Source organism: Branchiostoma belcheri, unplaced genomic scaffold, assembly GCF_001625305.1.
Source record: "Branchiostoma belcheri isolate BF01 breed outbred unplaced genomic scaffold, Haploidv18h27 scaffold4, whole genome shotgun sequence".
NCBI lineage: Eukaryota > Metazoa > Chordata > Leptocardii > Amphioxiformes > Branchiostomatidae > Branchiostoma > Branchiostoma belcheri.
In genome coordinates this window covers 7,179,232-7,194,049 of record NW_017804020.1, presented here as the reverse complement: position 1 = coordinate 7,194,049, position 14,818 = coordinate 7,179,232, and the positions used below count along the sequence as shown (strand labels likewise).

At 39.8% G+C, this 14,818-nt stretch overlaps 1 protein-coding gene across 1 annotated transcript in view; it reads right to left on the bottom strand.

Moving 5' to 3' along the window:
- The window catches only part of LOC109477089, a 185,930-nt gene that overhangs the window by 393 nt on the left and 170,719 nt on the right, over positions 1-14,818 (bottom strand). The window contains 19 exon segments of the mRNA XM_019778129.1: positions 707-885; positions 2,080-2,239; positions 2,963-3,163; positions 3,414-3,612; positions 4,487-4,971; positions 5,234-5,309; positions 5,731-5,963; positions 6,545-6,662; positions 7,122-7,346; positions 8,240-8,425; positions 8,684-8,834; positions 9,771-9,908; positions 10,375-10,535; positions 10,806-10,976; positions 11,162-11,392; positions 12,096-12,259; positions 12,450-12,641; positions 13,272-13,434; positions 14,442-14,573. Of these exon segments, the coding sequence (XP_019633688.1) occupies positions 707-885; positions 2,080-2,239; positions 2,963-3,163; positions 3,414-3,612; positions 4,487-4,971; positions 5,234-5,309; positions 5,731-5,963; positions 6,545-6,662; positions 7,122-7,346; positions 8,240-8,425; positions 8,684-8,834; positions 9,771-9,908; positions 10,375-10,535; positions 10,806-10,976; positions 11,162-11,392; positions 12,096-12,259; positions 12,450-12,641; positions 13,272-13,434; positions 14,442-14,573 (3,565 nt within the window).

The following is a 14,818-nucleotide window of genomic DNA, read 5'->3' as shown; positions in this document are numbered from 1 at the left end:
TGCCCGTAGCCAGGATTTTGAAGGGGGGGGGGTTCTTCCCACTGCTTGAGGGGGCCTTGGGCGCCGAAGGCGCGAGGTTCTTAGGGGGGTCCGGGGGCCCTGGAAAATTCTAAAATGGCATTTCGTGCGTGCTTCTAAAATGGCATTTCGTGCGTTTTTGAGAGGATTTCCAAGAAAAAAAATCAGAGATAAATTTTTATTCAATGACAAAGGGAGCAGTTTTTTCTACTATTCCAGTTAATCTTTTCAAGACAAATCTTTGACCTTTACATAAAAAGTGGACCAAGAAGTGGACCTTCCGAACCACCCTGGCTACGGGCATGGTGAGTGGATCAAACCAGTCCGGTGTTACTCTACAAAACCGATATATGGTATGTTGATGAAGATTAGACATCCAGGTAAACAATATTCAACAGAACACGGGACCTACATTTAACGTCCTATCCGGGGGACGTCCCTAACCGAAGCTAGGTACTCATTTTCCCCTGAGCGAAGTGAGGAAAGTCGTGTAAAGTGCCTTTCCCAAGGGCACAAGATCGGTGACATGGGTAAAATTCGAACGCGGGACCTCTTGGTCCTAGGCCGAACACGCGACCGTTTACGCCACACGATCCCATATTTTATGCTAAAAACACACAAACAAGCTCTTCGCGTAAGAGGCTACTAGTACTACTAGAAAGAAAACGACATTAATATGATTCGGTACCTTCCGGACGCACGGCTCGTGTTCCTATCCCGAAATACTGCAGGACTTTGTTGACCATAAACTCGCCCATGTCACTGTCCCCACCAGGCCCGTCCGGGTTGTTCTTGGATGTGGAGAACTGTTCGTCCAATATTCCCAGGAACATGTTGGACAAAACCATCACCACCGCGATCACGAAACTGTAAGAGAGTATTGTTCATCTTAGCCATAGGAAAGTACTACCAGTAATATATATTTGCAATCATGATTGATAAGAAAGATCTGATTCAAAAATGCAGAATCTGATGTTTCGTTGAATAGATACCGAACATAAAAAATCTCACTAGCCAAAGACCAGTGTATGAGCTAATGTATAGTCACATATACATTGTTATGTATAAAATTAATTATTATCGTTCTTAAAACAATATGTATGTGACAATACTAAACATCTCATTAAGATGACAATCACACTAGCCAAAGACCAGTGTATGAGCTAATGTATAGTCACATATACATTGTTATGTATAAAATTAATTATTATCGTTCTTAAAACAATATGTATGTGACAATACTAAACATCTCATTAAGATGACAATCACACTAGCCAAAGACCAGTGTATGAGCTAATGCGGCCAAAAATGTATAGTCACATATATATTGTTATGTATAAAATGAATTATTATCGTTCTTAAAACAATATGTATGTGACAATACTGATAAAGATGATAGAAATGTCGGCTCAATCACCAACCTTATGAAATTATTCATTATGTAATAATAATATTCAATATGTAATAATAATGGCTCGTACTTCCGTAAATAATTTCATCAGGTTGGGAAACAAATGAAAAGCAAAGTTCTTTGACCACAACCATTTATTTTTCACTAGCCGACGTTTCGATGACCGTCTGTCATCTTCATCAGGGCGATTCTGACTGGTTTGCTGTGCACTGACGCTAGATAAACCATGTAACACCTGTAGTGCACTGTGCACCAAGTAACATCTAGTGTCAGTGGACAGCAAACCAGTCTGTGTTAAGTTGGTGTGTTACGCCGAAGGGCGGTTATACCAGCTATACAGATACAGAAGCTGGTGTGTTACGCCGAAGGGCAGTTATACCGGCTATACAGATACAGAAGCTGGTGTGTTACGCCGAAGGGCGGTTATACCGGCTATACAGATACAGAAGCTGGTGTGTTACGCCGAAGGGCAGTTATACCGGCTATACAGATACCGATACAGAACCACTCAGAATGGCCTTGATGAAGATGACAGACGGTCATCGAAACGTCGCCTCGTGAAAAATAATTGGTTGTGATCAAAGAACTTTGCTATTCAACGGCTCGTACTGTTATGCACAATGTCTCTAAGAAATACCAGAAGAACAGACCTGAGAAAATAAATGCGGCCGATGACGACGTGGTGTGCGGACATGTCTGTGAAACTCATGTCCCCGAACATCATCACCAGCAAGGTTCGTGCGGAGGTCAGTAGAGTGATGTAGCTCTCAGCCTCGCCGCCAAATAGCAGACCGCCCAGTGTGCTAAAAGCTGTGGAATAGATAATGTCAGAAATCAGGCTATGGAGGATGTGATACACTATTGCCCTTCAAAACAGCACTAAAAAGATACATTATTTAAAGGAGTCACCAAAATGTTTCCTAGCTTTATACACCTGTCGAGCATAAAAATGCTACTATTAACACCTCCCAATTCAAATATCTAGCAAATCGTTGGGTATTTTATAGTCCACTGCACATAGAAAAGAAACCCAACAATAACTATGTTATATGTAGCAATATTTTATGCTAGTTTATTTCGTTTGCAATGTTCTTGTGATTATGGGGATTGGAGTATGAATTTACAATGAAGTTTAAATTATTACGAATATTTAATCACATCTTAAACATGTCAACACTTTCCGGATCCGTTATAACAGTGATTCAACGAGGAAAATAAGCATTTTCACTCAGAAGAATATCTCATATTAGAAAATCGGACTAGAAAAGTATGCGAGGCATAGGGGTGGTGCCCATCACCATTTCTGAAGCCCTTGGGCCACACAGTTGTGCAAGCACTCCGGCTTTGGTAGTGTTATGTGCTTGACCGTTCCATACAATTTCTGATAGAAGCTGAGCGCTAAGCCGATATACATATATGTACCATTTCTAAAGTCTTTGGTATGACCCGGCTGGGGTTTGAACTCACGACCTCTCGGTTACAAAGAGTGCAGTCTTCCTATTTGAGCTATAGAACAGGAAAGTGAATACTCACCGACAAATATAACGGAAAACATCAAAAGAAAAGCCGCGATCTTCTTGGATGCTTTGCGAAGAGTGTGGAAAAGAACACCGATGAACCGGTTGAAGCTGAGCAGCTGCAGGAACTGTAGCGTCATGACGAAGACGAGAAGGGCCAAAATGGAAGCGAAGACGTCGGTGAAGTTAGCGATGATGCGGAAACTTAGGAACCCGCCTGGTGAGTAGGAACAGACATATGTTTTACATTTGGAACGTCAACTTTACATCTGATGGTGCAATGTATTTCAGTAACCATTAAAAGTGATTTTCAATTTCAAAATTAGCACACAAAAGTCACCGGCATAGTCTAGCAAAGATTGAAATCAAAGAAAGGATCACGCGAAGTTATTCTAAATGTCTTGGAAAGTCTTTTGCAATGCATTGAACGCGTGCAGTCATCTATGTCTCCTTGCGTATGGCCTTACCTTCACGAGCCTTAAGTTGACTGACATAACTGCTTCGCAGTCCCTCCTTTACAGCAAAAAGAACGACGGCAACAACACAGATCACAAGTCTGAAAAATTCCAGACAGTTCCAGGGCTGGCAAAAGTACATCCTCTTCTGTTGGAACATTTTCTTCCCCTCTCTGAACAGTGACAAGGCAAACAAAACGACAAAGGTGATCTGTAAAGAAAGCAACATGGAAAAATATTTACGGATGAGGAAGATGTACAATCAAAAAACAACTGACTATTTCTATAAATCTAGTACAAACCGCGCGTATATATGTGACTTCAGAAGCTGTACACGTTGCATCTTCCTTCTTCAAGTGCTAACTACTTTATGTTGAGGTCACATTTCCATACCGGGGCCCGGCCGGGCACTCGTATGGAACGAAAATATTGGTATGAAAGACAAAAAAGCACAAAAAAAGTTGAAAAAAATTAATAATGGAACTATTTGCGTATATTCCTGATAAAAATTGTTGATTTTTCGTTAATCGAAACAGCCCGGCCGGGCCCCGGTTTGGAAATGTGACCTCAGCATTACTGAACACCAGGTTACGTCAATGCTTTCTGAACAGAGGGCATACGGTACATCTTCTTTATATCACATTATAAAAACTCTATTAATCCTCAATATTAGAGTAATCAATGGAAATGACCCACCCGAGATGTACATTGTATATGGCGTGATAAATTCGCTTCGCTTGCTCAGTGGTTTTATTCGGTGATTTTAGTACCCCACAAGGACTTATCATACAATATACACCAATAAGAGACAGGCGGGTCAATAACGTTATTATCAAATAGCATGTAACTCTTTTATGTTTTGTAAATGCATCATGTGCAATATTGTATGCCCTCGTGGTCGTTTTCATGTTCCACTAGGAATTACCGCCAGCTGTCTTTTGAACAGAACGCATGTTTCATTTGGGTCAAAGGCCATCGCAGTCCTTATGGGATTTAATCACCACTGAGGTGAAATTGGGACTTCTGATTGGTCGACGTATTCTGGCTATATGAAAATTGACGTCAATGATCTTGTGTGCACTTACCTGGAAGCCTATCATCAGATGTCCAGACGTTCCTACGTAGGATGACAGCTTGAACACGTGGATGTTTCGTGTAGCTGTTGTCCCGCGCCCGGCTACAAACTCAACTATCAACGTGATCACTGCGAACAGGTCGGCGTTGGCATTGTAGGCGTTAATCTCCACTACAACAGCTTCAGTGAAGCCATCCAACCAGCCGTTCTCCTGTAGATGCTCCATTGTGAAGACGGCTTGTTCAGGATCGTCTCCGATCTCAAACATATAAGCCCCGTCCGTGTAAGTCCTCACTTGTCCAAAGTAGGGAAGCGACTTCCCTTTTGTAAACGTCCAGGCCGTGTCATTCGCACAATTTGGTCGACATCTTGTTCCATTGACATCCGTGTCCGGTAGAGATCGCCATGCAACGGCGAAATCTCTCTCTTCATGCTGTTCCATTGTGTAGTCCAACTTGCACGTAGGGAATCGGGTGATGTTAGTCCTGCAGTCACCTGAGATGTTGAGGAATTGTAATGTTTATGAAATATGAAAATATGATTGTACACAAGAGAAATTTCTACATGAACCTTTTGTAGTCTCCTGTAGACGTACTCCTGTCATTTCTATACCATTTAGGTTGCCATGGTTAATATACATAATCATGTTATGAGTTTTGCTCTATTCAGCACGCTAAAGTACAGTCGTAATTTTAACATCTCATGAAACGAAATCCAAAAACTATTCGTTTATCTATAGAAAACTACAAAACGGTACCTGGTCGGCTTCGGAACTGCTTGAATGCAGCTGCTCCAACTCTGTAGGACTGGTCGTCCAGGAGTTTGTTACCGTTCTGGGCAAACAGAACTCCCAGCAGCTCGGTGTTGGACCAGGACCACAACTTGTTGATGCTTTTGATCTAATATGTGCAAAAGTATAAATTTCGTATAGGATACAAGTTAAGGATTTTAGAGACAAAAGACAACAAAGCCAACATTGTTCTGTGGTCGATTAAATAGATATATCCACAGCAGGAAACACTCTTACATAAAAAGACCACTTTCTTTCTTCATTTCTTTCAAGTCGTCACATCGAATGGTACTGCCTGAGATCTTTGACATTTTTATAATGATCGACATGTTTGTTCAGCTAACCTTAGAATTTGATTAGTGCTGTGTTGTGTACCATTAGTTTATAATTGATGATATTGTGTATGATGGACTCAGGAAACTACAATAAAGACAATAAGTTGCATAAATGATATAAGTTAGTACCTTTTTGAAGGTTGGAAACCGTGCGTTTAGCGATTTGTTCATGTGGTACCCTACAGTAGCCGCGCTGCTGAAGGCGAGATAGAAGACTACAGTCACGACGAGAAAGTGTTTGAAGACGTCCCATAAGATAGTGCGCATCCGGGCTTCCTTCAGTCGCAGAGCGCGAGCTGCGGCAAGCTGCATGTCGTCAGCTGCACGGGAAGACACCGGCTGCTCAGGAGGCCGGACATCCTCTGTACAGAACGGAAACGGTCCTGGACTCAATAGCATGTCAAAGTTGCCACGGGACTATCCCAAGTATGGGTCTACCAGCAGCCCGCACTATGAGACTTAGCAACCCCTTTCTGCACTGTGCAGTACGGCTTTACAACAACAAACAGAAACGTTAAAACAGTATAACGTCCTAATGTCTGTGTTATTGTTAAACTCGATTGTATTTAGTCAGTTTCGTCTCACTTATGAATATGAATTTTATTTTGTACCAGATAATGTGTAGTTTTATAGTGCCTCTTTATTATAATGAAGTTTGAACGTAGGATGCCATTCGGTCTAATTAGGCCTGCGAGCTCCTTTCCCAATAAACATGCGAAACTGGAATGTCTTCGTCGAGGATCCGTGCAACAGTGCATCGGCTTACTGTTGACATAATCATGAAATGGCTATAGCTATACCAATCATGAAAATTATGGTAGATTGAAGAAAATGTACGACCACCTTACCGATAATTTTTCATTCTAGATGCTTACATTTGCAAAAAAATAACTGTTCTCGTTGCAAACCTGCCATATACATGTAGTCTACAAGAAAGACTTACTGGCATCCATCGGTCGTGGTAGAAACTCCTCGTCGTCATTCAAGACACCAGCGTCCACTATCTCTGACTTGCCGATCTTTTTGAAGATGAAGGCAATCAACAGACCCAAGAGGAGAACCTGTAGACCATAAAAATAAATCAATACATGAACATTGACTTTCAACTAGGTTATACATGTATATATTTCCTCACATACTGTATTATATCCAATTGCCCTTGACCTCTGACCTCCAAAACATTAATTGCTATTATTATCTTGATTGAGTACTTTATTATGCTTGGTTGTATTTTATATTGATAACTGATTGATTTTAGCTTAATCTTTACTTGTTAGTTTACTGTATTAGTATGTTATTGTGTATGTTTAATCTTTGTATTGTTTGGCGCCCGAAATCAGCTATGCTGCCTGGGTGGCCAGGGTATTGTATCGTCGCAATCGAATTAAATAAATAAATAAACTTGTTGAAAGGAGGTAAGTGTGTGGTAGATAATGATGAGTAAGACATTATAAACTAAGACATTGTAGCTAAAGAGTAAGACATTATACATCACATATCAAGTATGTTTAAAGTAATACCTTGAGAGGTTGTACAAGAAGGACAGATTGGAAGATGGAGAGTAGAATTGACGTCAGCCACTCCCCCGACTTCTCCGCTCCCCACTCCATGCTGTAGAGGATGACGAAGAAGGCCGAGCCTGTTGCAGACAGGAAGACCAGAACCCAGCCGATGTACACACACCAGTGAGGCAGGCCCGACTGTTTTCTTTTATTAGGTTGCCGTTTCAGGGGATCGCGGTGCATCTTAATAAACAGTGATGAAGAAAAGTACATGTATTTAGCAAATATTTTATCATTACATTGATGCATTTATTGATTTATAGTTCGTTTCCCATAGCACGGAAAATACCGTGGCAGCTAAATGGATAAATCGGTGTATTTTAAGAAAAAGCTTGTCATAATAGTACAATTGTTTTCAGTTTGAATCTTACCGCTATACATATAACAAGAGTTACAACGAACAAAACGCCGATTAAAGAGTGTGATTTGTTAAATCAAATCAAAATCAATATAATGTTCAACATCACTATGGAACAAGTTACCACGTGCTTGTTTCCCACATGGGTTCAACCTTAAACTTTTTAAGTCTAAGGTCAACAAACATCTGTCCTCACTGACTGTACAGTAACCCAAAACATCCCATGAGCATTGTTTTGTGGTGAACTACTAGTATTAAGTAAATAAAAAGAAAAAAAATATTGTCATTATATGGATTATCAGATCTGTTGAAACGTTCAGTTTTCATGTCAATGTTCTTTAGTTTTACTTGTTCCTATATTATCGTCTATATTATCGTCATAAGGCACCCATCGAAACAAACGATAGCGCTGGCATTGCTTTACATGTATATCATAATATTATTACAATTGTATATAATGAATAATATTTTTTGGCAGTGCATTGTATTTTTATGAATATTGTATGTTATTGTAGGAATTTGTATTTCATGTCAACAATTGTTCGATATTGAAATATGTATTGTTTTGTACTTATATTGTTGTGTTTGGGAGGACAACTTGTAAAGGTACCTTCCACTTGTATGTTTGTACTTGTGATGAATTCTAATAAACAAATAAACAAATATCTCAGCTAAATACATACTACGTAAAATTACATCCGCGATAACGTTAACTCACCTTCGAAGCACTGGATGGGATCTTATAAAACGACCCAGTTGATGACTGCCTGGTCTTCCCCGGGTTAGGTCGTGACTTTGAAAACACGAACACGATAATAAAGTTGACTGGAAACACGATAAGTGTGCTGACAAGGCTGATCCACAACCTCGAAGGGGTGAATACAAAAGGGCCCAAACGGTATACCTGTGAAGAAAAAACTTAGAAATTGTTAGGACGTTGTACAGGGTAGCCAGAAATGACTGGAAACAGTATTAGTAGTATTAGTTTTCATGTTACACTAACACCAACATTTATAGTAGGCGACCCAGCTATTTGCGTTTCAGTGAGTCAACCATAAATGTCAGAATTGTAAGATAAATGTACAAATATGTTCAAAAGTGGAAGGAATTTCTTGACAATCACATAAAGCTTTTTTCGATCAACATATTTCATGTTCTGTACCTGCTGTTTGACGCTGTCGTCTGTCCGAAAGAACATGGCGTTAGTGATCATGGTGAGGAAGACCAGAGACAGGCAGCAGGAGGCCCGCTGGACACGGGTGAAGTGACTTCGGGTGGGACGGGAGGCCACGGAGAACCACAGGTGACCATCGCTGTTGGAAATACAAGCACAGTGGTTAGACTGTCAATGCAGATACACGAACAAGAAGTTACTCATTGAAAACAACCGGATATCATTTTGTAAACGGTCAGACGTTTCAGGTAACATCCACTACCTTTTGCCAGTGACACTGTTGAGATCAACAGATTTATAAACCGCTTTTAACCTGTTTTGAACAGGCCAGCAGTGTCACTGACGAAAGGTAGAAAGTCTGAAATCTGAAACGTCTGACCATTTCCAAAATCATATCCAGTTACTTGAATGAGTTGTTAGAATACTAGTAGTTAAATGTACCCTACAAACAGTATAAATACAATTGATGTTTATTCTTTGAATTTTCCCGCCATATAATTATATTTCAGTCCATACCATGGTATGGATGAAATATATTGTGTTCTCTCATGTTTCTTCTTCTCCTCCTCCTCCTCCTTCTTCTCCTCCTGCCACACAGTCAGAGGGATTCAACTCCGCCATCATTCAGCCAAATGACTTGAAATTTGGCATGGAGGTAGAGTGGGCCAATACCCCCAGGCCTTTTTTTCATTTGTTTGATACATGCCTTTGAAAAAATTTTTATGAAGGTTTTTTGGGGCATTTTTCGCCAAAAAATGGATTTTTGGATCCTGAGCCCTGGTTTTACAACCAAATGATCTGAAATTCGGTATAAGGGTACCTTGAACATGTGTCTACAGAATAGCAGTCACATATTTGGCATACACCACTTCCAAATGACTCATTTGGGGGACTTTAATGGCTATTATGTAGCTATTACAGTAACTATTTTTGTTTTTTATTTCAATTTTGACAATAGTAAAAAGTTATCAATATGAATGCTAGTGTTACGTTTCCGACAACATACATATAATGCACAGTGGCATGCAGATTCGTTCATGAACCATGAAGAAAAGTCGGTAAAGAAAAACAATACCTCATATCATGACGAGTTCTTTCGTGAAAAATTGAGGAGAAGTTGGTGAGTTCATCACGTCCGGCTGCGCTCAGGAATCGGTCCACCTTCCCGTCCTCCATCTCTACTGCCAGCCAACGTTGGCAGAAGAACACGTACCTAAAACAATAATGTAAAACTAGCAGGTCATATTACGTGATGAAGCAGTCGATATAGGAATAAATAATTAGTTATAGTTACTATGAACCCCTTAATCAAAGTAAAAGGAAGGGACTAAAACATTACTTTGATACAGTGCTGTATTTCATTCCTTTTATATGTGATGTTGCCACTGAATCAAAACCATTCGTAAAATGATTGAAACCTTCTATCTTTTTCAAAGTGTTTTCAGTGACAAATGACCTGTGGACCAAATAGTAAATCGTGCTTACATATTGTATTTGTTTTGTATTCCTAGACATGTTGCTTTATCTAAGCTCTGTATAGTTCATGGTGCTTCTCTGAGAGTCTCAGTTTAGAAATCGTATCTAGATATACGGAAACTTGAAATTAGATATTAGAAACTTAGATAAGTACTCCAACATGGCAGTAGATGCACAGATGATACCTCTAGACTTTGAAATACCGTTTATCACTGCGAAGGTCTCCAACGACTATCTTATCAAGGAACCAGCTGGCGTCACCACCTGTCCCGGAGTTATCGTGCCACACGTGAAGATGAGTCAAGTCACCGAGATCCACACTTGTGGACAGCAGAAAGCTGGAGATGCTGCCGCGCTTGAAAACCTCCAAGTTTCAAAAGAGAGTGGGTTAGATCATATCTGTAACTGTTCTCAGTGCCACAGCCATGAAGTATGGCATGTTTTTGTTAGCTCAACACTTACAGAGTTGTGATTTTGTAGACGTGCTTGAAGAAAGTCCAATAATGAAACTATTGATGTTACTGCAACACATTTTCTTTATTAACTGGTGGTTGTAGACCGTATCAATGACGAATTCTCTCCACATCAAAACTAATGTATGATATGTTTAATCAATAATTAGTGTCGTGCCGACCTGGTTCTTGGATGCGGCCAGCGGTCTCGGTCCAGTGTCTCCATCAGCTCCATGGAGGATGATGCCGGCTTTGGACGACGTTCCAGAACCGGACTTCAATCCTGTGTAGACGGTCAGTAGGTAGAAGTTCTCGTCTGATTCCTTGTTGTCAGCGATGGGTAGAACTCCCCACTACATGGAAAACATATATTTTTTTCAACATCATTATAAAATACAAGACTATGATACGTTGAAATTTGGTACTAGTCCTGGTATATGGCACGAACGTTAAAAACATTTCTAAAACTACTGTATTCTTGTTCTGTCCAAGGCTAAAGGTAACTTCTGTCAAGTAAATGTGAAACCGATGCTCGCACCTTGAGTCTATCCAGTTTATCTGCCTTGAACAGAAAGTAGACGATGACGAAGTAAATGCCGAACATGACGATGACAGTGGAGAACACGGCTGCGTTGTCACTCAGGTTGGCGAACTTTGCGAACACCGTGCTGAAGTCGATGGAGTTGGGCGGTACGATGAAGTCCGAACCAAACGCTGTCAGGTGCGTGGTCAGGCACTGGGTGTGACTTACTGTGGTGTTGGGTCCCACCTAAAAGTAGCAATGAAATAGGCTAAAACATTGTTACACATAAGACAGTAACCCTCGAATGATATACATATACGATTAGTTGACATTTCAATATCTACATTGCTCTGACTACCACTTCCCCATGGTATGGTATAGTAAAGGGAACCTCTGGCAGATATTTAATATTGAACTATTTATTGACACAACTGGTGTATAAAGATCAAATTATTAAATGGTAATGCCAATGGGGACGACTGTCGACATGTCTTCAGGAAAGCGTTCGGTGAAATAAACATTTGCAGCTCATCTGAAACTGCTACAGCAGAGTCAGTACAGTACAGTACAGTATGCATCACAAAACAAGAAGTCGGACACCTTAGACCATAATGAAATATTTAGATTTTTTTTGTGATGGTGCCTGTGGCCTCTTCACATTCACCATGGTGCCTAAAAGTCTTTCTTTATGGTGCACCAGACGTCAAGGTGCACAAGCTGTCAGCACGAAAAATGCGAGCGCTACAAATACAAGATGTCATCAATGACTTTCTTCCTCTGGGACAGATTGAACCTATTATATACATTTTACATGTGTAGTAACCAGATCCATTACATCCTGACGTAAGGGCCATGTGGAAACATGGACACACATACAGGCACACACACAGACATAGCAAAAACAATACCTCCATTTTTCATGGAGGTGACTATGACCTCGGTAACTGACCGTACAGCCTGATGGCTTCCACTGACCACCCCCGTTCTTATCCCACCAAACACACTGTGGAGTCAGTATCGCCAAGCTGTATGTCTCGTTGTCGGGTGCGACTTTGATCTTGGATTTTACGTCAGCCAACGACGCACCTGGAACGTTTCTGCATTCTCCAGGGCCTGAAAGGAGTAGAGAAATGAAATTACTTTTGAAATAAATGATTAAAATTGAAAACGTACAAAATGACGAAAAAATCCTGTCCTCCTATACATGTCCTAAATGGGAGACTTTTATAGCATGCAGAAATAAAGATTTACTGCTACAAAGAATACAGGTTTCTAAATAAACTACTGTTGGCACATAGCATACCTAGTTCCTTCACACCAATGTAGTAGGTTCCGTTGACTTCCGGATACAGCCAGGGAAACAAATCGGTGACGTCACGACCGGACAGCTCAGGCCCGCTGACGTCACATGCTCTCTCCAGAGGTGGTATGGTGGTGGTGAAGTTGTAGTGATCTGGTGTTGGTGGCTCATTGTACTGCATGTAGACCTGGTATGCTGTTGATGGTTAACATTGCAAAATCAAAGACAGTTGGAACAAAGTTAGTCCAATAGGAACCACGTGGGCCTAAAGTGTTTAGGATTTCGTCAAGTTTGCAATAATGTCTTTCTTTAATCTATTCATTCAGATTTAGGCAATATAATTGATTTGATTACATCTGATGACGTCCAATGGACGTCCAATGGAAACCCCGAAACTGATGCGAGCGTGCATGCCTTCATTATGAAATCTACATAGTCATGAAAGTTGAACAAACTAACAAATACACACACAATATGATATGGCGAATGATAGACTCATGTTCATTTCTTCACCTCTCCTTCGTTTCCTTTGGAATTAATTTTGGCATTCCACAACATAGTTTTTTTTTTCAATTTGCAGCATATATTTGCTCATTTTGCAGCTACTTTCTACGTTTATAAGGATGGTTGAAATCTTCATCATCATCATCTTATTTCCTTCTGGCGAGGGCAAATAATAACTAGTAAATATAACTAGTAAAAATTACATCCATATCATAGCTAATATACAAATTACTAAATTATATATAAACTATTACATCTTATTTGCAGTTTTGAAAAACAGAATTATCATGGTATTAGAATTTGTGCCATTAAGGTACGTACCAATGACATGAGGAGGCGGGATGAGCATGACCAGTACGGGTGTTGGTGTGGTGTCATTGTCCACGTCCATCCTGTGATACGTCAGGCCATTATCGGCAACAGTAGACTCGTTCATGAAGGTAACATTAGGAAATCCTGGTTTGTCGTAGTTTTGGATGTGAAACTGTAGACACATATAGAAGAACTTTATTGCGCGGGTTGTAGCGGGTACAACGTATTGCAAAATATACATACATAGTTTGTGGTGTTAACATACACATATGGTGGTGTTGAGAATATCTAACAGTTCTACTAACTGTAATAGGAATCTGGTCTGCTTCATAAACAATGTATAGCAAAAGAGAGACACTAATTATACTATCTCTATTAATACAATGTAGTAATAAATTGTGTCAGGAATTAATTACGTTTTCTCGTTTTGTCATTGAATTGTGTACAAATTGGCCTACATAAGTGGAAATGTTGACAGGGCATGATAGTAACATATAGAATATCTCTGTCTTTGTATGGGGTAGTGTTATATTGGTCTTACATGTAATATGTTGTAACAATTTTCGTCGGTTTTCATCATAGGTTGGGCAATCTATCATGAATACTTCTCTTCGCGGTTTTGTTTGTCTCTCCTGAAGTGTATATTTGTGAAGGTATCAAAGATTTGTCTGTAACAGGCTGAGTTTAAGATCAAAGAACCCAACACAATTATCGAGAAGATTAGGGTAAAAACGCGAGTCATAGCCAAGTCGCGCTTTCAGCTACTTGAAATGGAACCATATTAATTGAGGATGACAAAAAGAAAAAAAAACAATTTTTTTTCTAAATGAAATATATCTAACATTTCGATGAAAGATTGGTTTATTGTTTCGATTCATAACAACACACTAAAATATATTGTAGCCACTTGTACATGGTACAAGTCTCTGAATTATGCATATTAGGCAGGAACAAAAATAGGCAATACAACTAATGTAAACAACTATACAAGTACATGATAATTAAAATAATCAGACAATAATCACAATAATATTTATCATACAATAATGGATTAGCTGACGGTGTTCAAAAGCGGAGTAAAGTATGGGATGGGTCTGTTCTTATATCTGTTGGATGTAGTGCAAGAAGCAGGTATAACAAAAGCAATATGCTAGAGAGGACTTTCAGTGACTAACTTACCTCCAAAGGTTGTACCGTGTCCTGTACTGGAAGACGAGAACCAGCCTCATCAAAGAAGTCCAGTGACAGGACGGAGGACCGGGGTTCTGTCTCTGGGTCCCACGTCATTGGATTTTGGCGGAATGCTACGAACTAAGACAGAAATAAAAGACACATAATTACAAGAATCGTCGGATACAGGATATTTCTTTTGCACAACCAAAATTGTTTACCTTATTTATGTTTCGATGTCTATCAGACACTAAACATCGAAACGTAAGTAAACTATAGGTAAACAATCTTGGTTGTGCAAACGAAATCTGCATCCTATACTTAACCAATCAGTGCTAAAACTATTTTCGGAAGTATAATAATAGTCGTCAATAAAGTTATGTTTT